Here is a 24,395-nt window from a genome sequence, read left to right on the forward strand (position 1 = left end):
TGTCACACTTGTATTGCTTCTTAAGTTAGATTGTAAACTCCTTGCAGTAGGGACAGTCGTGTTTACACCGGGCTGAGCTCAACGAGGCTCTGCTTCTGATTTGGGTCTTTGGAGTTTACCATTACCGCAATGAATTGCACGGACCACATGTCAGTGCTTTGCGAGAGGTCGAACAGCCAAAAATTACAAAGGTTCTTAAAGTAACAATTCTAGTCTGGGGTACAAATACTCCGCAGAAAAAATCCCACAGCAGCGAGCCTGAGTCAACTGGTTGGGCTCTGAGACCCAGCAAGAGGGCAGGGTCCCAGAACTTGGGCTTCAGCCCAAGTGGAAACGTCTACACTGCTATTTTTAGCCCCGCAGTGTGAGCTCTGCAAGCCGAAGTCAACCGACTCTGGGCTCTGAAACTTGCTGCTGTGTTTGTTTGGTTTTTTGCAATGTAAATGTATCCTAGATTTCCTTGGATGCAAATGTACCAATTTCCATTATCGCCTAAAACAGTGGTTCCTAAACGGGGGTTCGCAAAATGTTACAGGGGGTTCTTGGGAAAAAATTCTCTAATGGCCGACAGAGCTGTCCCTAGGTAGCATGGGGCCAGCACCCCGGAGCCCCTGGACTTCCAAGAGCTAAGCAGATCAAAGCAAGCATATCTGTCATGCTGAGGAGATTTAAACTTCAAGACACATAAGAAATGGAAAGGGAGGTGGATATTTTTTGCTGTTTTTAAATTAAATAGGCAGCTAGTATTGTTTTTAAAATTATTATGAAGAACAAATTTAAGCTTTGTTGTAACGTGTGTTGTTTGCCTGGACTGCTCAAGACCTGAATGCTTGTGTAGGAGCAACTTTTTGAATTGGCTTCTTAAATAGCTTCATGCCGTTTCCCATCTGATACTCCTTGGTGAAACATAGGAGCCTTGTCTTATAACAAGCTTATTCAAAGTGGTACAAGCTACGAAAGTGAGATCTTGGAAGGGTGTTGCCGTTTTCATAATGTAATAAAAATACTGTAATGATAAATACTAATTAATAATAGTGTGTAATAAGCATGTCATAAAAACAAATTTTATATTTCCAAGATCACTGCTTTTCTAATTTATGCTGAGGTAAGGGAGAAAATCCCTGGAAATACTCATTTTTAGGAGGGGGTTCAGGAGACTTGACATTTTAGTGACAGTGGTTCACAGGTTGTTAAAGTTTGGGAACCACTGGCTTAAAACATTCACTTGCTGTATTATCTGTAGTATTGTTGGGAAAATAATGTGAATGTTATATAATATGGGATTTAGAATGTTGTACATATAGGTGAGACATATCCATTGGGTTACATACTTGTCCTCATGACTTATCAATATACTGTGTGGCATTAATTAAACTGTTATACCAGGGGTTGGCAACCTTTCAGAAGTGGTGTGCTGAGTCTTCATTTATTCATTTCGCGTGCCAATAATACGTTTTAATGTTTTTTAGAAGGTCTCTTTCTATAAGTCTATAATATATAATTAAACTATTGTTGTATGTAAAGTAAATAAGGTTTTTAAAATATTTAAGAAGCTTCATTTAAAATTAAATTAAAATGTAGAGCCCCCGGACCGGTGGCCAGGAACAGGGCAGTGTGAGTGCCACTGAAAATCATCCATAGGTTGCCTTACCCCTGTGTTATACTATACCAGCTCATGCAGGAAAAAGAAGCTGTTTCTCAGCTTACTGAATAGTAACACGTAAACTAGCTCAGTTTGTTTTCTGTGGATTTCATTCCCTAAAAGTTCTGCTGGCCTTGAAACAGTGATTTGCAGCTAACACATTATTAACCCAGAAGAAATTGGAAAAAGCAGTTTGATAAATTACAGTAGATTACAGAAAATCAAATCAACTGATAAACTAAAATCATGAAGTCTCTTCAGTCAGTAGAGTAGCTATTGATAAGCAACATACCTGAAGCATGTTGCAGGCTGCTTCTCTGAAAAATGGGAGATAAATGTCAAAGTGACACTGACATTCAACTTAATTTGATTTTTCACATTGGGTTGAACGCTTCTACATTGAGGAATGATTTCTTCATTATTTTCCTTCTGAGTATTAGCTCTACAATGTTAGCAGAGATTTCTCTCTGATGTGGCTGAAATTGGGTGTTCTGTTTCCCTCGCTTTGGAGCATACAAATGTTTGTCTCCATAAAAATAACACTCCTCTCTAGCATGGCCGTGTCGGCTGGGTCTCAGAACACTCCCCTCTAGCATGTTGGCTGGGTCTCAGAACACTCCCCTCTAGCATGTTGGCTGGGTCTCAGAACACTCCCCTCTAGCGTGTAGGCGGGGTCTCAGAACACGGGATGTGTCTGATTGGTTCCTGGCTCTGCCTTAGTCAGAACATTACAGAATAAGAAATGGCCGAAATGATGAAGCCCCTCTAAAACCCGAGGCAGTAGAGCTGGTGGGTTTCCACTTGAATGCTACAAGAGCTTTGGCCCAGATCCACAAAGGGACTTAGGCACCTAAACCTCAGACTTAAACACCTAAGTTTGGGGGGTTTGGCTCCACAGCAATTCACAGAACTCCTGCCGAATTCTGTAGGCATCTAAACTCACTTGGCGCTTAAGTTTTCAGGGTAAAACTTCCTTAGCGCCCAATTTCTGCCTCTAGGCATGCGCGCTGCTGCCTCCCTCTAGGCATCCGGACACCTTTCTCCTGCCGAGCCCCAGAGTGATTCGCAACCCCGGGAAGACAGGCGTTCGGCCACCGAACCCAGGTACGGGATCTGATCTGGTAGGCATGCTCAGAGGCAGCCTGCCGGATCATATCCTATTCAAATCTAGGAGGAGGTGGGGGTAGTGCCTACTTTTTAACTTTTAACCCAATGGTTAGAGCACCGCCCTAGCATGTGAAGACCTAGGTTCAATTCCACCCCCTCTCTGCCAGAATGTGGGAGAGGATTTGCCCAGGGGTCTCCCACCTCTCAGGAGAGTGCTCTGACCACTGAGTTATGGGATAATCTGATGTGGGGCCCCCTCATTCTCTCCTGTTGAAGCTGTTCCGCTGTGGATAGATAATAAAAGAGTGACTGGAGCAGGTGATTGTACCCTGGGTCTCCCAGGTGGCCGCCCTAACCTCTGGACTACAGAGTCATCCTCATTCTCTTTCTGGCCCAATAACTGTTTCACGGTGAATAAATACTTAAATAGTCATTGGGCCAGAGAGCGTGAGCGTGACTGACTCCAGGCGGGTTCCCATTCATGGATCACTAAGCAGAGATAGCTGCCTCTGTGTAGCCTGCACTTAGGAGCCTGTCTCTGAGAGAAGGGTGAGGTTTTTTGGCACACCCGCCCTGTCCTCGTCGGGTCCCTGCCCAGTGTACTGGATTTTTCAGATAGCTTTCTAAGGCACCCATCTCCCATTCATTGTATAGGGCACCCAACTCAGGCTTCGTGGATTGCATTGGCGTTCCTGTGATTTTTCTAGATGCCTAAAAGTTAGGTGCCGTAGTGCTCAGCATTGTGATGCCTAAGTCGCTTTGTGGATCCGGAGCTTTGTAATTAAACTCTCTCTCCTCTTCTGATCCAGGTCTTTAATCAGTTTTCCATATTGGCAAATGACCAGGTACTGTATCTTCCGCAGATACTGCGCTCCCAAAAGAAGAGCGTGAGGATGAGCGCTCTTCTATTCACCTCTGATCCACTGAGATCACATCTTATAAATTATTCACTTTTCTCTTGATGTTAGGAACCATTGAAAATCTTTTTATTGTAGTTGCAGAAGAGAGGTTCAAATTCAGGAAGTTTTTGATGCTATTGTCTAATATTCTGTTCGTATTTTTAAAAGTATTTCTTTTCCTTTCTCTTTGTTAATAGCTGACAAAGCTCGAAAAACAGCAGCAAAGGAAAGAGAAGACCAGAACCAAGGTACCCTCTGAATCAAGTAGAGAAAGAAATGCCCCTCGTAATAAGGATGACCCCAGTGCAAGCAGTGGAGCAGAGGGAGATGTGTCTTCTGAAAGGGAACCTTGATCCTCAAAAGCAGGCCTCAGGTATGAATGCTTGTCACTTGCCCGGATACTCTGACAGTCACCTTGCAAATGCCTAAAGGCCTAATAGTGATACCCTTGTTCACAGTGACTAGCCTCAGGGACTATTAGTTGGGCGAGGTACTTATTCATTGTGAACAAGGGTCTCCTCAGCCTGCCCCTAAAGTAGACAGCTAACTTGTAGATGACGGCGTCTTTGATTTAGAGATTTCAAAAGTATATCTCCTCTTCAGTTCAGCTTCTTGAAGAGTCACTCTTTTCTCATTTACAATTGGTTGCATTTCCAATACCTCTACTCACCCCGAACCCAAACATGACCGAGTGAGATCCTCAGTCCCATTCTCCCCCCTTTAGGCTGGGCGAAAGGGTCCAAGCAGAAAGAAGCTCTGACAGCCTTGGTTCCAGCCAGGAGAGGACTCCCACAATAAAGAACCCTGGCTGCCTTCTCAGGACCCCATTGCAAGCCCTGGTGTAGGGGGAGTGCCAGGGGTTGGTGGAAGGAGGGGTGTGTTGAAGGCAGAGTCACAACATGCAGCCCATAGGGAAGCCAGCTGCCTCTCCAGCCCCTGGAGCAGACCAGGATTAGGAGAGAGCAAAATTGGTTAAAGCCACCATAGCCTTCTCCCAACTCCTCTCCAGCTGGGTGGCAGGTTCTGCGCTGTGCCTCGTAGAGGTGCCGCACGGAATCTCACCCCTAGTGATTAAAATGCTGGAAGTCAGTCCAGACCTTGCACATACTAAGGCTTCTACCAATACTACCAGCAGAAATGGTGGCAGCACCACTAGGAGTTGTCTGTAGACAAGACCCAAGTGTGAATTTGGCCCGCAATTATGACTACTGGCAGGTATACTTCTGACAAATTCTTGGCTACGTAGGAGAAGGTACAATCTTTTCTAAGGCTATCCTTATATTAGCCTAGGTTATGGAATCCTCTTCGGGCTGAAGCAAGGAGAGTAGGAACCCTCCCAGCTGCTCACCCTCTGCCTTCCATTCAGGGTGATTCCTCCTGCTTGCTGCTTGTACCACCAGCATGGGATGCATTGGGAGATTGGAGAGAGTGTCTCCTTATTCTTAGTTATGGTACCTGACATTAGAGTGATTTCTGGCTGCCAGAAGGAGCAATCACAGGCAGAATCCTGCTCAGCCACCTCAGCCCTGGCATGGAACATGCTCAGTGTAGGTAGGATCTCCAAAGAATTCAGCTGCCAAATTTGAACAAGTCTGTACTGCTCATGTGCGAACTGAGATTTTCAGAAAGTTATAACTTGGCCAGATGTGGGTAGATTTTCATGGGGACAGCAAAAGGCACATCCCAGATATGGCGGGGAATCCCTTACCAAATTTCAAGTCCCTGCTGCAAAGCCAGGGAGAAGCTAGAATGTCTCAACAAAACAGTGATACTTTTTTTTAATGGACAAAACATCTTTTTTCTTAATCTCATTCTCTGAAACAGCTAAACTTGTTTAGGTGAAACTTTCCCCCGCAAAATTCAGCCCAATGCTGAATATAGGTATCCACATATTTATGTATATACACGTAGCGTTTCAAGATATTTTTGAGTTTTATGAACTCAAGTAGCAAAGTTCTTAAGCGTTTATTTCCAAACAATATACCCTGCTTCTTTAAACCAGACACTTAAAACATTAAAATGAACTCTAAAGTTGTGTTTTGCATTTCAAACTAAAAATATATATAGAGAGTGATCATTTTGTGAACTATGTTCACCTGCAGGTGATAGGGTGTTTTTGGTTTTTTTTCATTTTCCTGTGAGAGTTTGTTCGAGTGTAGAGATTGTCCGGTTTCACCCACATAGTCATTGTTGGGGTGTTTAGTGCACTGGATGAAGTACACCACATATTGTGATAGGCGTGTGTAGGACCCACGGATCTTGATGTGTGTGTAGCAGTGGAGAGAAGTCTGCTGGTTTGGCATCTGTTGTTCTGGCAGAATCTGGTGCTGCTTTGAGTTGTTGGGGCCTGGTCTGTGGGGAGCTTACTTCTGATGAGGAACTTAGGGTACGTCTTCACTACCCGCCGTATCGGCGAGTAGCAATTGATTTCTCGGGGATCGATATATCGCGTCTCATCTAGACGCGATATATCGATCCCCGAACGCGCTCCTGTCGACTCTGGAACTCCTCCAACCCGAACGGCGGTAGCGGAGTTGACATGGGGAGCCGCGGACATCGATCCCGTGCCGTGAGGACGGTAGGTAATTCGATATAAGATACTTCGACTTCAGCTACGTTATTCACGTAGCTGAAGTTGCGTATCTTAGATCGATTTTCCCCCGTAGTATAGACCAGCCCTTAGAGAGGTTGTGGGGGTGTTTGAAGGCCAGAAGAGGGGGGTTAGGAAAGATTTCTTCCTGGATGGTGTCCCCACAGAGTATGGGTTGTAGTTGTTTGATGATATCCTATATGGGTTCCAGTGTGAGGTGGTAGGTGACAATTAGGGATACGGTCAGAGGGGGTTTATTTCTGTGTGGAAGCAGGTTCTCTCAGGGTATTTGGGTGGCCCGTTCCACAATGTGTACGACTTCTCTGGTGGAGTGTCTGTGTTCGGTGAATGTGGTTTTGTGTGTGATAAGGTGTATATCCCAGACTTTCTCCTCAGAGCATATCACTACGCTCTCAAATGAACTTGCATAGAAAAATGATAAAAGACAAAAACATCCCATCACCTGCGGGTGAACACTTTTCACAAAGTGATCGCTCTATATCTGACCTATCAGCCCTCATCCTCAAAGGAAATCTGGACAGCACTTTCAAAGATGAGCCTGGGAGCTTAAATTCATTACTCTGCTGGACACTAAAAATCATGGACTGAACAGAAACACTGGATTTGTGGCTTATTCCAACAATCTGCAACCCACTAACCCCTCTTTTTGTCCGGTCCCTTACAATATGTGCTAACTACTTACGCTAAACAATCTGTTCCACCTTGCATTTTGTGGTCATGCTGGGAGTTCCTTTCCCAGCCCGGAAGAAGAGCTCTGTGTGGCTTGAAAGCTTGTTTTTCTCACCCACGGAAGTTGGTCCAACAAAAGAGAGAACCTCACCCACCTTGTCTCTCTAATATCCTGAGTTCGACTACAGTTGAACTACAACTACACGGCCTTCCCTAAAGATATGGCAGAAATAGGAGTTCACAGGCAGGCTTCTGTAAAAAGAGAGACTGTCAAGATTGGGGCTGTTAATTTAGAGGAGATGAATAGGAGGACGTGGTAGAGGTCTGCATAATAATGAATGGTACACAGAAAGTAAATCAGATGCTCCTACTTATCCTTTCTTATAATAGAAGAACAAGTAGCATTCAAAGAACGGAAAGACAACCCATATAAAACACATTAAAGGAAATATTTTCATACAGCTCAAAAAACCTGCAATATGCATTGCTGCGATATAACATTGAATCCTAGATCTTAGTAGGAGTCAGATGAGCCATTCGTATGACTTATGCGAATGTCTAGAAGAATTAGACATTGATATGGTTTATGAGAACATCCATTTGGCATTAGATGGTATTAAAAATAGGGATATAAACCCTCATGTTTTAGGGCATTTTATAGATATAGATATATAACAGACAAAATAAGAAGAAGCTGGCCATTAACTAATACCTGAAATTGACCACTCTCAGCGATGGGATACTGGAACAGATGGACCACTAGTTTGGTGCCACATGTCGATGCTTCTGTTCCTATAAGAAGAGTAGATTCATAGGTTATAAAACCAGTGTGATCATCTTGTCTGACCTCCTTTACAGCACAGGCCTTAAGACTTTCCTGAATTAGTTCCTGTTTGAACGAGAGCATATTTTTTAGAAAAATGTCCAATCTTGATTTTAAAATAGGTGGCATAATAGAGGAGTTATCATACATCTTTGAAACTAGATCTTTGGAAAGGTAACGTAAGTAGTAAATTCATTTGTGCCTGGGATTAGTGGAATAAATGTACGTTACTCTTTTGGGTTTAAATCTTCTTTTATTAACGTGTTGTAAATGTCATTCTTAAGCTTTTTGTAGGTTTTAAAACTCTTATGGTCTCACGCAAAATGCCACTTAATTCAATAAAATAATCTGAACGAAAGGAGACGTCACAGATCTGCAAGGCAACATTCCGACAGGACCATGCTTTTGGTATTTGAAAACTTGAAGCCAAGTGACTGGCATCTGGCACGCTCCCGAACAAGGAGCAGCAGCATGCGGAAAAAATGGACATGTTCCGTGTAAACTGAACACACAAGAATAGCGAGTCTTCTTTTGCTTTTTCATTCACAACACAGATGGACTTTCTTCCGTTCATGATAATTATCAGCTGCAGACTTTTGCTTATACAATGTCACCAGAGACCCATCTGCAATTCTCAGTGACCAGTTGCAGTAGTTCATCATCATCATTGGATAGCTCCGTACTTTTGCCTTTCAGACTGTCATGTAGGTGTCAAGTGGTGTCAGTGCTCTTGTGGGCTTTTTTTATTTTTGTCTGGAATGTTTAAATTCTTAACTAACTTTGTTCTGTGGGTAATTTCCTCAGTTATTGATCATTTTCTTGTACGTGTGGAGATACATGAAATAGTCAGTGGTGTGGAAACATCTTAATTGGTGGCGTTTTCATTTACAGAAGCTTTCATGTGTCTCTTGTTTTCCAGCGTGGGACGTTCCTTACCCTCATTTAGCCAGAATTTTCAGACAGCTTGTGTGGAAGAAATTGGACATGTGGAAGGGTGGGTTAAAACGTAGAAGAATAGGGGTGGGATTGAAGGATTGATGGTTTGGGAGATGGAAAAAAATGTACAATCTTGTGCAAAATTTCCTTTGAAGATAAGAAAATGTCTTCCAGTTCAGTTAGTGTTCCCAGGTGATCAACAGTTCTGCATATATCAGGAAGAAATGTGACTTGCTTATTTGGTCAAACGGACATAAAACTGCTAAAAGCTACTTCTCTTTTTCTTATCCTGTTGCTTTAAGGCACATGAGCCAGAAGGTTTTATAGGACTTTTCCATTAGCAGCAATAATCATACCATCCCCAGCCTTGTTCCAGCTAGCGAAGACTGGTTTGTGGTGTCTCCTTTAAAGATTCTGACAAAGTCAACTCTATCTTAAAAAAATCACATATGTGGAAGAAATTGGACATGTGCTTGGAAGGAGGAGCATGGTGGAAGGAAGGGCACAAGGATAGGGGAGGTGTTGAAAGATTGATGGTTGGGGGGGAAGAATGTAATTAATGGATTGTGGGGAAATATGAGTATGGAATTGATGGTTAAGAAGATAAGAACGGCCATACTGGGTCAGACCAAAGTATCCTGTCTTCCCACAGCGGCCAATGCCAGGTGCCCCAGAGGGAATGAACAGAACAGGCAGTCACCCAAGTGATCCATGCCCTGCTGCCCACTCCCAGCCTCTGGTTTGTTAAGGGGTGAAGTAAGACCAGGGAATAAATAGGTGGATTTGGGTCGGTGGGCAGACTGTTGCTTAGGGGGTGTGATTTTTGCTTAGGAGGCATTACATGAACCTCTGAGGCCAACATTTTTAGGGAAGCGCCCTGTTAACATTTTGGCAGCAGCACATCTCTGGTCAGGCAGACCTTTAGTCTAAAATGGGTTTTTGGAAAATAGTTTCCTGACAGTGCGGTGTGTTACACAAGCGTTATAAAGTAGTGGCAAAAACCCCTGTGAGTGACTGACTCAAAACTCGGTTGGACAAAGCATTTAAGGTTATACTGTAGGGGATGGTCCTAAACTGAGGAGTGAACTATGTTACCTTAAATGTGTTTTTTATTTTTAATTTCTCTTATTTTCATGAGAACTGCTGCAGGTTAAATGATGGTACTTTTAAAAAAAATTGCTCAGTATTTCAGATGAAGAATCAGATCCCTGTGTACCTGAATCCGTTGTCCAGGTTTGCAGCTTGTTCTTCATTTCTTTTTGTGGCGTTTGATGACTTGCCAGCCTGCCATGCATTAGTCCAGCTGCACTGAAATGGCTAAATCCGGTGGCGGGTGAGCGAAGCAGAATTTAAAACAGAGAGGGGACTCCTGGATGGTAGAGTGTTTTGTAGATGGTGCTGCAGTTGCCTGCATGCTGTTCCTGTTTCAGGACGCTGACAGAACCTGCTAAAGCGAGCCATAGATTTCTCATAGCTTTGCATTGGAAGCTGACTCTGAAGAGCTGAAAAATCCTCGGAGGCCTTAACGGCCTATATCAAGAAAGATCTAAGAAAGTGAATAAAATGAATGACTGTACAATCTTGTGCAAAATTTCCTTTGAAGATACGAAAATACTTTCCAGTTCAGTTTGAGTTCCCAGGCGATCAGTAGTTCTGCATATATCAGGAAGAAATGTGACTTGCTTATTTTCTCAAATGGACATAAAACTGCTAAAAGCTGCTTCTGTTTTTCTTATCCGCTTGCTTTAAGGCACGCCAGCCAGAATATTACAGGGCTTTTCCATTAGCAGCGATAAGCATACCAGTTATATCCATAGCCCCGTCCCAGCTAGTGAAGACGGGTTTGTAATGTGTCTCCTTTAAAAGAGTCTGACAAAGTCAAGGTCCATATTCTGACTCTTTAAGCAGAATAAGATACATTTTTTCAGCAGCTCTTGTCCTGATCTGACCTTGGTGTGACTAGAATGAAATATCCTGCCCTGAGCAGATTAATCTTGCTCCCACCTTATCTTAGTCTGTCACTGTGGATTCACAAATCAGCTGTTGGGTTGTCACACTCCAGGTTCCATCAGTCAAGACCTACCATACCAATTGTAATAATCATTTGTTTTCTCTCTCTCTCTCTACCAGCTAAAGCCCTTCCTCCTATTTATATCCATTGTGTACACAATCTAACTGCATCATCAATTATAGTTTTTCATCCTTCTTTTCCAGACACAACACCTCAGACTTTCCTGGTATGTTTTTTGCTGCTTTATTCCTCAAAATCCCTTGTCTTTAAAAACATCTGGGCTTGATTCTTATTTACACCCAAGCCGTTTTACACCACTGTGACAGCACAGAGGGGGCATTAAAGTGGGTACAAATGTAATTTCCTTCCATTTGCTCTGCCAGAGAAGCGTAAAGTAGCCTTGGTGTAAATGAAAATCAAGCCCTGCTGGGTCTGTTGTTAGATTGACCCGAGAGACCTGAACGTTGTCTTGGCCTATGATATACTTAAGTGAAAATAATGCACGCAGTGGTAACAGTCATAAAAATATTATTTGTAAAAACAAAACCAGCTGTGACTCTTTGGGGCTGAGAGAATACCCCACATCCTGAGAATCGATAGGGTTATTAGAATCCATTCCCCACAGTTCCGAGCGTGGTAATAAATGCCTTTGGGAGAAACTTCTTAACTCCTGACAGCCATTCGTGCCATAATCCAGATCTAGTTTATAGAGATTTAGCTGATTCTAGCTGGAGTCTAGTAAATTCTTACTCTCAAGCTTTATGGTGGCCTGTCTGGAAATCCTATTCTTTGTCCTCTTCAGCGTTGAGAGGCACTGAGATATTTTGCCCTCCTGGCTTTCCCTAATAGTGAGGCATCTCTGTGAAAGCAGTGGCCACCAGGACTTATTTCCAGAAAACATTGTCTCCAAGAGTTGGTATGGAATCAATCTAAGAGTGGAAGAGAGACCAGAAATGAGTCATCCAATTATGACTCCCTCCCTTCCTAGCGTTTCTAAATATTTTTGAGGATGACTTGGACAAATGGCTCTTTCCATTCACCCTGGCAGCTGCTATTGAGACTTTTGGTCCGACATCTAGTCCTCTTCAATTGCCACATCGCTTAGTACCTTGTAATCTCAGACCTGTTTGAGGTCTCTAAGACAGGGCTTCCCACCCTTTCTTTGAACACTTCTGCTGATCTGCCCAAGTGATGTAGGTGCCTGCTTCCCACGGAAAATCAATAGCACATAGTTGCTTAAATCACTTAGGCACCTTTGAAATTTTTTTCCTTTACTAATAGCAAAGCAGTGCTTCCCTTGAATGGCTATTTGTTACTCATTTTAATTTATTACCAGAGTGACTAAGTTAGACCTGGCCCTCCTCTCAAAGGCTGGGCTCTGATTTATCTGGTCACATATCAGGTATTGGTTAGAAACTGCTTATATCTGTGATGCAGCCTGGTGCATAGGGCCACAGTATGGTAGGTCACATACCTATTGGGTTCAAGTGAATGAATGAATCAGGTTGCAAGAGGAGTTCTCTATAAGGGCTTTAGTTTGTTCAGGGAAGATCCTGAGAAACCTTTAAGTCGAAAAATTTCTTTGCCTTGGAATCCGGGAGAATGCAGTCCATGCTCCAGTCCTCGGCTCTGTTAATGTCCTCTACCTGTTAACGTCCTGCTGGCTTACCAACACCAGCTAGCCTACAGTTCACTCTTCAAAACGTCTCGTGATAAACTAGATGATCCTTTCTTTTTTAGTACTTAAGTGGCATATTACACATTCAGTAAATCTTGCATTTCCACTGGCCAGTTGCCATTACTTTATTTGTTCTGATACTACTTATGATGTACTTTAGTAAACAAAAGGAGCTCTGACCCATGGCAGTATGCATGCGGAGGTTTGTCAGGGGGTTTGCCAGACGAGAATGCAGGATTTCTAATGAGATCTAATGAAGTGCTGTTTACCGAAGAAGTTTTGTTCTGGGTATGAGAATTACTTGTCTCTTTTCGCTGCAATCAAAACAAATTAGGTTTCTGTGACATATCACTGCTGAAATCAAGCCAGAAGGTAGAGAGGATTTACTTTAAGAGCTTATAGATCCATAGATTCTAGGACTGGAAGGGACCTCGAGAGGTCATTGAGTCCAGTCCCCCGCCCTCATGGCAGGACCAAATACTGTCTAGACCATCCCTGATAGACATTTATCTAACCTACTCTTAAATATCTCCAGAGATGGAGATTCCACAACCTCCCTAGGCAATTTATTCCAATGTTTAACCATCCTGACAGTTAGGAACTTTTTCCTAATGTCCAACCTAAACCTCCATTGCTGCAGTTTAAGCCCATTGCTTCTTGTTCTATCCTTAGAGGCTAAGGTGAACAAGTTTTCTCCCTCCTCCTGATGACACCCTTTTAGATACCTGAAAACTGCTATCATGTCCCCTCTCAGTCTTCTCTCTTCCAAACTAAACAAACCCAATTCTTTCAGCCTTCCTTCATAGGTCATGTTCTCAAGACCTTTACTATTATATGGTCTGTACTTCAGAGCAACAGAGGCTGGTCGTGTTTGCAACATCTTGTTTTAAGATTGGGGGAAGGGGAAGCACTTTGTAAATTTTTGCTACATCTTGTTAATAGCCCAGCAATTTTGGTATCACCATTACACTGCACGAATACAAATCTGCATATCTTCCCCTAGATGTGGGCTTTTCCTTTTTGTGGGGTTCCATTAGTTACTTATTTTAGCTAGTCAGTCATGCATTTTTGTCATGGGTTTTAAATGGAGCTCTGATCTGGAGTGGTGTTGATAAGTGGGGTGTGCGTAGCAAAGGGAAAACATTCATGGAGGAGACTTCACGTGACTGCAAGCAAAGATATTTTTCTTCATGTGATTTGAAAGAAGCCTGTAAGTTTCCTATATGTTTCTAGTGATATTCTTATTTCTTTTTGCATTTAACAGTTTGTCATACAAAGGCGATGTTGGAGCCTTAAGAATTCACAGTTTACATTATCCTCAGAGTTGATCTTAAAAGACTTTGGAAAAGAAAGAAAAGCAGGAAAATAGAACTAAGAAATTATGACTCTACATCATTCTGTACTAAAAACAACCAAAGGAAAGTTACCAGTTTCAGTTAAAATGTATTCGTAGTAGTGAAAATGATTCACAGCATTTTTCTGTGCATCTGTGTTTGTTTTCACATGGTTTACTGAATGAAGGGTGATTTTTTTAATGCAGATTGTAACAGAACATATGACAACAGAGCACATGATCAATTTCCAAAAATAAATCAGTTTTTCCTCAAATTCTGACTTTAATTCTGAAGATATCTCAAAGCAAGCTTGTATTTTCATTTGCATTGTGTAGTGTCATGTGCTGTCTGTTTCCATAGCAATGTATAAATCTGTGTACATTACCATATGTTGTACAATCTCTGTCTAACACCAGGTTTGGGAGTATAGTCTTTTTTCATGTGTTAAAAAAAACTGTCATTGATAATTTATCTTGTGAAATACGTGTGTCTTATAAAACTTTTTAAAAAAAACAAACCACTTTATTAAACAAATTACACTACCTTATCACCTGTTGGTGTTTGATATGGATTGCTGTGATCTTGGGAACATAATGAACTTTAACAATGCAACTAATGCAGAGCACAAGTATCTGTCCGAAAAGTTTTTAATAGAAGAGTATCATATTCCTCTCGCCCTTAAAAAAATTCTATTGACAAAAGTTTCTTCCTTGGTACATTTAACTTTTTAGGCATAGTCAATCTAGATCTTCTAGACACTTTCCTTTGGCCACCAAAATTTTAGAGGCAGCTGCTCCATCTACAGTATCTTGCATCTGGTGACATTTCTATCCGCTTGAGAGGCAGAATAGCCTTTGAAAACTGGCAGAGTGCAGTGAGAGCAGAGAACTAGCAGACTACAAAAACTGTGGTTGCGTGAAAGCCCAGGAAATTTCAGTCCTGTCCCTTTAACTCTTCTGAGAGGGGAAATTAAAGGCTATGGTGTCTGCCTCTTTGTTAGATGTAGTAGGACATTTATAAAATGTATTTGTCAAGGAAGGAGTCATTGTTACCAGGGTAACCCCAGGCAAGAACATAATTCCTGCTGAAATAGCAGTGATTCATTAAAAAAAATAATAAAAAAAAAATGTTTGTCATACATTGGTTTGAGTGTTCTGTGAACAGAAGCATTTATTTTTAAAATTTCCTTGTATGCCTGGATGGAATCTAAATTACTTGTGTCACTAAATTATTCCTTTGCAAGATGAAGCATTTACTTTCTGCAGCGTTAGATTTCCTCTGAACTCTGTCTCTGTACTTTATGATGTGAAAACTGTTCTATCCGGTATTGTAGCACTACCTGACTGACGAACTGTCGTTCTGAATCCAATTGTTACTGTATTGACATAATTGCAGACTATAAAACCGTCCGTGCTCGCTTGCCCATGTCGCGTTTCCAAATGCTGCTCTCTGCTTGTGTTTATAATTCACAGTTTATTGTCTAATAAAACATTTGACTGAGGACAGGAAGAATTCAGAAACTCACTGTGTATGGCTATTTTTACAAAGATTTGGCTGGCCACAACCCAGGCACTCTAAACAGAGCAATAAGTAGCTAACATAGGTTGAAAGGTTTCATTTAATCTTGCTTTTAATGGTTCACTTGATTGGAGACTCTAATCTTGCCCCCACGCAGACCATAAACCATATCAAGTCATTTCCTGGTGCGAAAGGCATTTTGCGTCTCCGTGTATAAGTGGTTGTTTTTAATTTGTGAGGAATGAATCCGACCAGCTTCAGAGCAGAGTCCCAGACTTCCAAAACACTGACACTATATTTGAAGCAATGGCTCCACTTGCTTTGGGATCCCTCCGTTGTACCTACCTAAACCTGCGTCTGAGTTCTTGCATTCCCTCCTGTAGCTTCAGAGTATGGCATGGACAAAATCCCCCCTTTTGCATTCGGGATGGGAAATTGGGAGACATGTAAATCAAAGAATAGCTTTTAAAATCCAAAGAGAAAGCAAATACAAACTAAACAAACTAACAGCAGAATTCTAGGGGGATGAGTGTGGTGTTTCTCTCCTGATCTGTCATTAAAGTGAGGGGAAGGAGGATCCGGTGGTATGGGCGCTAGCCTGCAGCTGAGGAGCCCTGCAGTCAATAACCTGCTTTGTCACAGACTTTCTGTGTGACCTTGGGCATATCACTTAGCCTCTGTGTCTCAGTTCCCATCCGTACAATGAGGCTAACAGCACTGCCCTGCCTCACAGGGGTGCTGCGAGGATAAGTGTGTGATGCGCTCAGATACTCCGGTGATGGGGGCCATATAAGTACCTCAGACAGAACCGGGCAATGTCCAACAACGCAATATATCCAAGACAGAGACTTCCTACCGTTCTGTCTCTGGTGAAATGTTGTTCGCACACCACATTGGGGGACAGAGGGCTAGGACAGGGAGTGAGGGGAGCTACTGAGACTGGGGGGGCTGCTGGCTTCAGGCTGAGAAGGGACGTCCCGGCAGTTTCTAGTGTCATTCTCCCCTCCCTCTCAGTGACGTCCCCTGTCACCCACCTAGGTGCTGGTGCACCGGCCTGGGGGCTGGTCCATGTGCTCCTGCCCCTCCCCCAGGTTGGGTGTCTCCGCTGGTAGTCCTACCTGCTCCTCAGTGGCTAACCCAATCTCCTGCATCATGGCGGCCATTCCAGCCCCTCCTGCTGCTCTGCTCTTGTCTCTGTACCCCTCCCTGTGTGCCTGTGCGTGAGGGAGAACTAGCTGGTCCTGCTCTCACCTCTGCAAGAGTCATGGTGATGGAAACCACCCGAGGGGCAGAAACCAAGATCCACTCCCCCAGTATGTACGTTGTGGGAGAGCTAGCCTCCGCCACCCCTGCACCACGTCATGGTTTGTGGAGTAGTCTGGTCCCGATGCCACTGTGGATGTCACTATGTAGAAAAGATTGATCTAGATCTTACACTGTGGCTTCGCTGTCACAAGGGCATTATCAGGAGCCAGAGTCTGGATTCCACAGCGAATGACTATCACACAGCCTTCACTTCACAGCTCCTTGCTACCAAATTATACTGGATGGGTTTTCTTAGCTCCTTTCCAGCCCAGTGTACAATCCTGCTGCATTTCTGCACCAGAAAGCCTACGGGTCTTACAACAGACTCAAAGCTTGGGGAGATGGGAAGGTTTCTAGCCAAATAATCTGTTTTCATGTTGCAACAATGCCTCAGGAATCTGAATGAAACTTTAGAATGTCTCCTGGTTGTAATTGTTCTGGTCATGGCAAAACACAGGCTTGGGCTGTAAGGACATCGGCAACCCTGGCACCACCCTAACTGGATGGAAATTAGAAAACTTCATGATTAGAAGACTTAGAGTGGGGCTTTCCTGCCACACAAAGCCTATCAAGAGTAGGCTTGCGATGTTCAGCCCCCGCATACGATACATGGTTGCTGTTTGAGTTAGGATTTTTTTTAAGCATGCACCCTGATTTCAAGAAAGCAATCCTGTTCAGGACAGCAGTGAATTATGTGCCAAACGTTGAGCGTGCACTTCTGCTCCTCAAGTGGGACCATGGAGAATGGACCTCATACAGTGAAGTTAACAATGTTTGCATCCCCCTAACACAGCTAAGACTTCTCTTGTGAGCTGTGAATATCTTAACTTTAATGTCCTACAAGCTTTGATTTACAAGAGCAACATAATGTTGACCCAAGGGTAGGTATAATTCCAAGTGCTAATGGATTTGAAACAACCATCCGTTCTGAATGAAAGGCAAGACTGCTGTGTGCTGCATGATGCTGTCTGGATATGATGGACTGTGTCCATCAAGGCTAAAAAGTCTGATGGCTTCAAATACATCATCAATGTTAATCCCACCCAAGCCTTTTGTCTGTAACCCACTCCAATAAATATGATGCCACGGTCGGCCTACAGATGACTAATGCTGTCCTGCTTGCAGCTTAGGTCAAGAGTTTTGTTTACTCAATTTTGATGAGGCCTAAGATACTGGCAGTCTGACACGGAAATAAGTTTCCACATGACAGCCTTTTATGGCATGAAAATGTAGCTTTTGTGCTTGATCCTTTGGCCAGTTTTTGTTGTGTAGCAACGATGACAACTTCTTGTTGAAATCTAGATCTCATTAGGTGTTAAATTGTTTTGTTCTCTGGATTGAGATAGCGTGCTACATAGTGGGAGGAAGAAAGAACTTACCGATCCCATGTTAATGTGCAAGAGCCAGCAGTCACTGCCTTTGCTAGGGTAATTCCCGACACAACTGGAAAAGACAGAGTGACAGATGTCATCGAATATTTCAGAAACTCCAAACTTGTACCTCTTTGTTGTGTGGTTGTTCTGGTACAGCCTTCCAAGGCTGTTTTTTTTTTGCCATCACTGCCCCCTAACTTGTTTCAAGACCGAGCTTCATAAGTTTGCGGAGGGGATGGTAAGATGAGACTGCCTAGAATGACGTGTAGCTGATCTGCGACTGCCAGCAGCAAATATCTCCAATGGGCTGGTGATGGGACACTAGATAGGGAGGGCTCTGAGTTACTACAGTGAATTCTTTCCCAGGGGTCTGGCTGCTGGGTCTTGCCCACATGCTCAGAATCCAGCTGATCACCATATTTGGGGTCAGGGAGGAATTTCCTCCCAAGTCAGATTGGCAGAGACCTTGGGTATTTTTTTTTTTTTGCCTTCCTCTGCAGCACGGGGCACGAGCCACTTGCAGGTTTAAACTAGTGTAAATGGTGGATTCTCTGTCACTGGAAGTCTTTAAATCATGATTTGAGACTTCATTAACTCAGGCAGAGGTTAGGGGTCTATTACAGGAGTGGGTAGATGAGGTTCTGTGGCCTGCGATGTCCAGGAGGTCAGACTAGATGATCACGATGGTCCCTTCTGGCCTTGAAGTCTGAGTCTATGCGTACAAAAGTTTAATCCTTTCCTTCAGCCAATGAATCTTGATCTGAGTCAACTCACCCAGTCAGCTTTTATCACCTGTCTCCCGCCCTTTGTGACATGTGTGACGTTTTGACATGGAAGGATATGTATGTGTATGTATGAGTCTTCCGGGGAGGGAGGGGGTTAACATTACTTTATTTAGCTAACAGGCAGTTTTCCCTTTTTAATCTGTTTATAAATATTCAGATTCAGCAGTGATGACTCAGGGGCTGGTCATTTAGTCTCCTTTACACAGATTTGGACTCCTGAACAATCTACTCCTGGACATCTACTTGTGCTCGCTCATAGGAGAGGACGAAACTGTGCAAAGGAGGAGTGAGAAGAAGATGTGTGTGAAAGGAGGGAGTGGCCAGTTAACATCAGCTTGTATATGAAGCGGCTTCTTACTCAGAAAGCCTGGCATCTGTAATCTCCAGCCTGAGGTTGGCTACCTTCACGCTGACGTTGCTGGAGTCAGAATCAGAGGAGGATGTTTTTGGGACACTGGGACCGTCATTCCTCACGATGCTGTATTGCAGGAATATGGATTAAATAATCGTTACCTTTTACCAATGGAAATGGGGCCTCCGTTGAGTAACCTTTTGTCCATTTCGCTGTAACCCTCTTCCTGCCTTGCTTCATTCCCTGCTCATTGAGTGATTGGTCCCCACCCCCATGTGGCCGCTGACTCTGGATTGTGGGCCGTATGGGGCGAGGCTCGTGGTCTTGTTCAGTTAGGCACCTAGGAAGCTTTTCACTGCTGTAAAACCACAAGCCCTAGAAACCCCACTAATAATGGACTCAGTGGAATGCAAAAGTGGCTGCTGTCTTGTAAAGTCCTAGGAAATGTTTCGTCTCAGGAGTCCCAAGAAAGCCTTGCAAAGTTTGTATGCAACAAATCAGACTGCAAGAAATGCTGCATTTTGTACTTTTTGTTTTTCAGCTTGAAATGCCCACAAGGGGTGAACACAACTTCAAGCTGAATACAAATGTCCTTCAGCTCTTTGTCTAAATTGAATATTTGCAAATAATCCTGTTGGGATTTACACCAACACTGAGGCAATTTACCAAGGGTTTTTACTGCCTCGCCTTCGAATCCTACTATTGGTTGCTTAACCATGGGTGGGAGTGGGGAAGGATATCTTCTTGATCACTAGAAATTATGCTATGAGTCCTTTCAATTTACAGTAAATCTGTCACTGCCTATGATATTCAGGCAAGGCTGTAATTATAGCAATAAAAGAGTTTATTGTGCATCATGCACGTGTTTGAGACAAATATTAAATCTATGATCTGGACTGGCAGAAAGAGTAGCCTAAGACAGTATTGTTATGTCATGTGGAATCTGTACTACTGAAGTGTGCTGGACAATACCGGTAATATTTGATCTTACTTTATTAAGTCAGTTGCTACCAAGCAAATGATTGGCTATTTTAATTTGGCTTTGTATTTGATATAGAGAGAGAGACACATTCACAAATTGAACACAGATAGAACTCTAGGGTTACAAACATAAATACTCCAAAAATTGAAGTGGCTGAAATTAAAGCTGAACACACAGAGCACAATTTTCAAATTTCAGTGCCCAAAGGCTGGCACCTAAATACAAGTGGTCTCATCTGCAGAGGGTCTGAGTACCCGCAGCTTTCACTGAGCCCAAGTTTGAAAATCACAACATCATAGAAACGTCAGGCTGGAAGGGACCTCGAGAGGTCATCTAGTCCAGTCCCCTGCTGTGAGACACCAGCTGTAAACCTAGTCCTTCTTTGATAGGGGTTTGTCTAACCTGTTCTTAAAAATCTTCAGCCTACCCCAGGTGATAACTATCCCTCTGGCTCAGTTTTCCTAATAGCTAACCTAAATCTCCCTGCTGCAGATTAAGCTTGTTACTTCTCGTCCTGTCTTCAGTGGACACATGGACAGTGTTGAATTGTTCTCCATTTTATAACAGCCCCTTAATGTATTTGAAGAATGTTATCAGGTCCCCCCTTCAGCCTTCTTTTCTCAAGGCTAAACGTGCCCAGTTTTTTTAACCTTTCCTCATAGATCAGGTTTTCTAAACTGTGGATCATTTTTGTTGCTCTCCTCTGGGCCATCTCCAATTTGTTCCACATCTTTCCAAAAGTGCGGCACCCAGAACTGCACACCGTATCCAGCCGAGTCCTCACCAGCGCTGAGTAGAGCAGGACAGTTACCTCCCAAATCTTACATACAACACGGCTGTTAATACACCCAAGAACATTAGGCTTTTTCTCAACTGCATCACATTGCTCCAACCCGCAGACCGTTTTTCAGCAGTACTAGCATCTAGCCAGCTATTCCCCACTTTGTAGTTGTTCATTTGATTTTTCCTTCTTATGTGGAGTAGTTTGCACTTGTCTTTATTGAATTTCATCTTGTTGACTTCTGACCAGTTCTCCAGTTTGTCAAGGTAATTTGTTAGAATTCTAATCCTGTCCTCCAAAGTGCGTGCAACCTCTCCAAGTGCAGTGGTGTTCACAAATTTTGAAAGCATACTCTCCACGCCATTATCCAAGTCATTAATGAAAATATTGAGAGTTCCTGACCCAGGACAGACCCCTGTGGAATTTCACTAAGCACGCCCTCCCAGTTTGACAGAGAACCATCCATAATGACTCTTTGAGTACGGTCTTTCAACCACTTGTTTCACCTGCCTTATAGTAATTTCATCTGGATCATATTTCTCTAGTTTGCTTATGAGACTGTCATGTGGGACTGTATCAAAAGCCTTACTGAAAACTACTGCTCCCCCATATCCACTAAGCCAGCAACTCTGTCAAAGAAGGAAATTAGGTTGGTTTGACATGATTTGTTTTTGCAAACCCTGTTATTCTCCAGGTACGGTACTTAAAAATGGATTGTTTAATAATTTGTTCCAGTATCTTTCCCGGTATTGAAGTGAGGCTAACGGGTCGATATTTCCCTGGGCTGTCCTTGTTCCCTTTTTTAAAGATAGGTTCTGTGTTTGTCCTTCTCCTGTCCTCTGAGATCTCACCTGCCCTCCATTAGTTCTTGAAGAGAATTGCTCCAACAAGTATCTTAGGATGAATTTCATCAGGCCCTGCCAGCTTAGAGAAATTAGATTTATTCTAGGGCTGTCGATTAATCGCAGTTAACTCACACGATTAACTAAAAAAAATTAATCGCCATTTAAAAAAATGAATTGCGATTAATCACTGTGTTAATTGCACTGTTAAGCACTAGAATACCAATTGAAATTTATTAAATATTTTTGGATGCGCTTCGACATTTTCAAACATATTGATTTCAATTACAACACAGCATACAAAGTGCACAGTGCTCATTTATAGTATTATTTTTTATTACAAATGTTTGCACTGTAAAATCAAGAGAGAGAGTATTTTTCAATTCACCCAATACAAGTAACGGTCATGGAATCTCTTTCTCGTGAAACACACCGATAAGTGTAAGGATCTATAGCCCTGTCCGACAAGAAGCGATGCATATATCGAGGGTGGTTTCATTTCACGGTGCATTATGTGATAAATAATAGGTGATCAGGCAAGGACACAGGGGAAAGCACTTTGTGCACCGCATGTGGCTGCAGCGGCCTTTCTACCAATGAGGCAAAGGACTGGCAGGACAGCCCTGCTTTAAACTGCATTCGCTGGTGCCCTGCTAGCAGGGGCTGTAGGCATGTGCTGGGGGAGAGGGAAGGCTAGTTTGACGTTGCATACTCTAATTGTAGGTGATCGGAGCCCACGGAGTGCCTCCCAGTTTACACTGCCGTGTAGGTATTCGCGGGACACGGGTACCTCCCAGGAATCTGGAACGCACGGGAATGCCTGAGTAGTACCTGACCCAGGACAGACCCTGTGGAATTTCACTAATTGCTTGTCTTTGAGGCAGGCAGGTTGGCAAAGCACAGCACAGAGGGACCAAGTTCTCCCTTCTCCCTAAGGAGGCTGACCCTCCAGAACAGCAGCAAGAGACACTGACAGCCGGCCACAAATATCAGCAACCAGCGTTTCCTCCTGCAAACGTTGAGCCCTACTAAAAAAGGGAAGGGGAGCGAGGAGCGGCCTTCGTGGGTTGGAGGGGGATTAAAGAGGGTGCCAGAATGTGGCTTCCTGGCAGCAGAGAAAAGGAACTGTGTATTATTATGGTAATTCAGGCTCCAGTAGCTATTTGTCTGCGAGTACACAGTGACAATCTCCTTAGAAGGCTTCCAAAGAAACATATTAAATATATTTCACTGACTTAATCATGCTGAATCATTAACCCAAGCCAGACACATTGCGTCCTGGTTCGTGTCCTGGGGTTCGTAAGGCATTACAGACGCTTCGGAGTCTCAGAACTGGGACCGACTTCGTTGTTTTTACATAGCACCTAAGCACCCCAGTCCTGGAGCAGGACCCCAGCATGCTATAGGCACTGTACAGACACAGAATGAAAAGACAGTCTCTGCCCCAAGAAGATGCCAATCTAAGAATAAAACAAGAGACAACAGATGGATACAGACTGTGAGGGGAATACAAGGAAACCATGAGACAAGATCGGTCAGTTTGCTAATCTGTGGTGAGGAGGCTGAAAATTAGGACCAACAAGAACAAAAAAAGTCATTAAAGATACAGGGCAAATTGTTACCACTAACACTGATAATGCAGAGCACTTCTCTGTTGTCCTTTAATTGCCAATCTCAAAACTCTTTGAAAGCACTGCCAGGGCTTGCACCATCCTTTATAATTAGGCTTGGCAGAATTTGATTTTGATTGTTATAATTTCGACAGAAAATATCGATGTTTAGCTTAAGCATTCCCCTCACCCCCCATTTAGATCTTCACAGTTGCGGGAAATTATAGGGTGGCAATCAGACAACAGCGTGGGTAAGATGATTATTTCATGACAGCAGATGTTGAAATTCAAGAAATTAAAGCTGTATAACCGTTAAAACCATTGTCAACGTGACATGCAAAACATACAAAGCAAATAGTCTTACATCAAACTCTCATAAGTTCTCTAGCAGCATTTTTCTTACTGCGCTCACCTGTAAATTTTGATGGAAATATTTTTGCATCGGTTTCTGTGTATGGTGAGATTGACGTTTACCAATAAAAATGGAATCCTTCCAAGCCTATTTATGATGTAAGTAGCTGGTGTTAGACACATTTTACGAACAGGTTAATTCAGAAACAGAGGTTGTCGTGAGAGCTGGTTAAAAAGTGGGGGAGGGAGAATTTGGCTTTTGTTAAATGTCTGACTTCAAGACCAGCCATGACCCCTGTTATCATATAATCCAGTGATTCTCAAACTTTTGTACTGGTGACCCCTTTCACATAGCAAGCCTCTGAGTGCGACCTCCCTTATAAATTAAAAATGCTTTTTAATATATTTAACACCATTATAAATGCTGGAGGCAAAGTGGGGTTTGGGGTGGAGGCTGACAGCTCACAACCCTCCATGTAATTACCTCATGACTCCCTGAGGGGTCCTGACCCCCGTTTTGAGAACTCCTGATGTAATCTGACCTCCTGGGTAACGCAGACCAGAGAAGATCACTTTGATCCGTGCATCAAGCCCAGTGACTTGTGGTTGAGCTAGAGTGCGTCTTTTAGAAAGAGTTGATTTAAAGACTGCAAGTGATTGAGAATCTACCATGTCCTTTGGAAAGGCTGCTCTGATGGTCAACAGCCCTCTGTGTGTCTTATTTCCAGGTTGAATTTTTCTGGCTGCTGGGGCGTGGCATTGATGGGTTATTTTGGGGCTAGGATG

The 24,395-nt window shown here is 43.1% G+C and overlaps 1 protein-coding gene across 5 annotated transcripts in view; it reads left to right on the forward strand.

Moving 5' to 3' along the window:
- The window catches only part of DTD1 (D-aminoacyl-tRNA deacylase 1), a 97,186-nt gene extending 78,162 nt beyond the window's left edge, over positions 1-19,024 (forward strand). Inside the window, exons 5-7 of one of the 5 annotated variants that reach the window (XR_006578191.1) lie at positions 3,846-4,021; positions 10,818-10,924; positions 13,641-15,221. Coding sequence is in view for 4 of the 5 variants with exons in the window: in XM_045010574.1 (XP_044866509.1) it covers positions 3,846-4,001 (156 nt within the window). In the remaining variant the exon portion in view is untranslated. The other 4 variants (XM_045010574.1, XM_045010573.1, XM_045010572.1 and 1 more) reach the window with 4 other exon arrangements.
- The last annotated feature ends 5,371 nt before the right edge of the window (positions 19,025-24,395 follow it).

This window comes from Mauremys mutica, chromosome 3 (assembly GCF_020497125.1).
Source record: "Mauremys mutica isolate MM-2020 ecotype Southern chromosome 3, ASM2049712v1, whole genome shotgun sequence".
Taxonomy (NCBI): Eukaryota; Metazoa; Chordata; order Testudines; family Geoemydidae; genus Mauremys; species Mauremys mutica.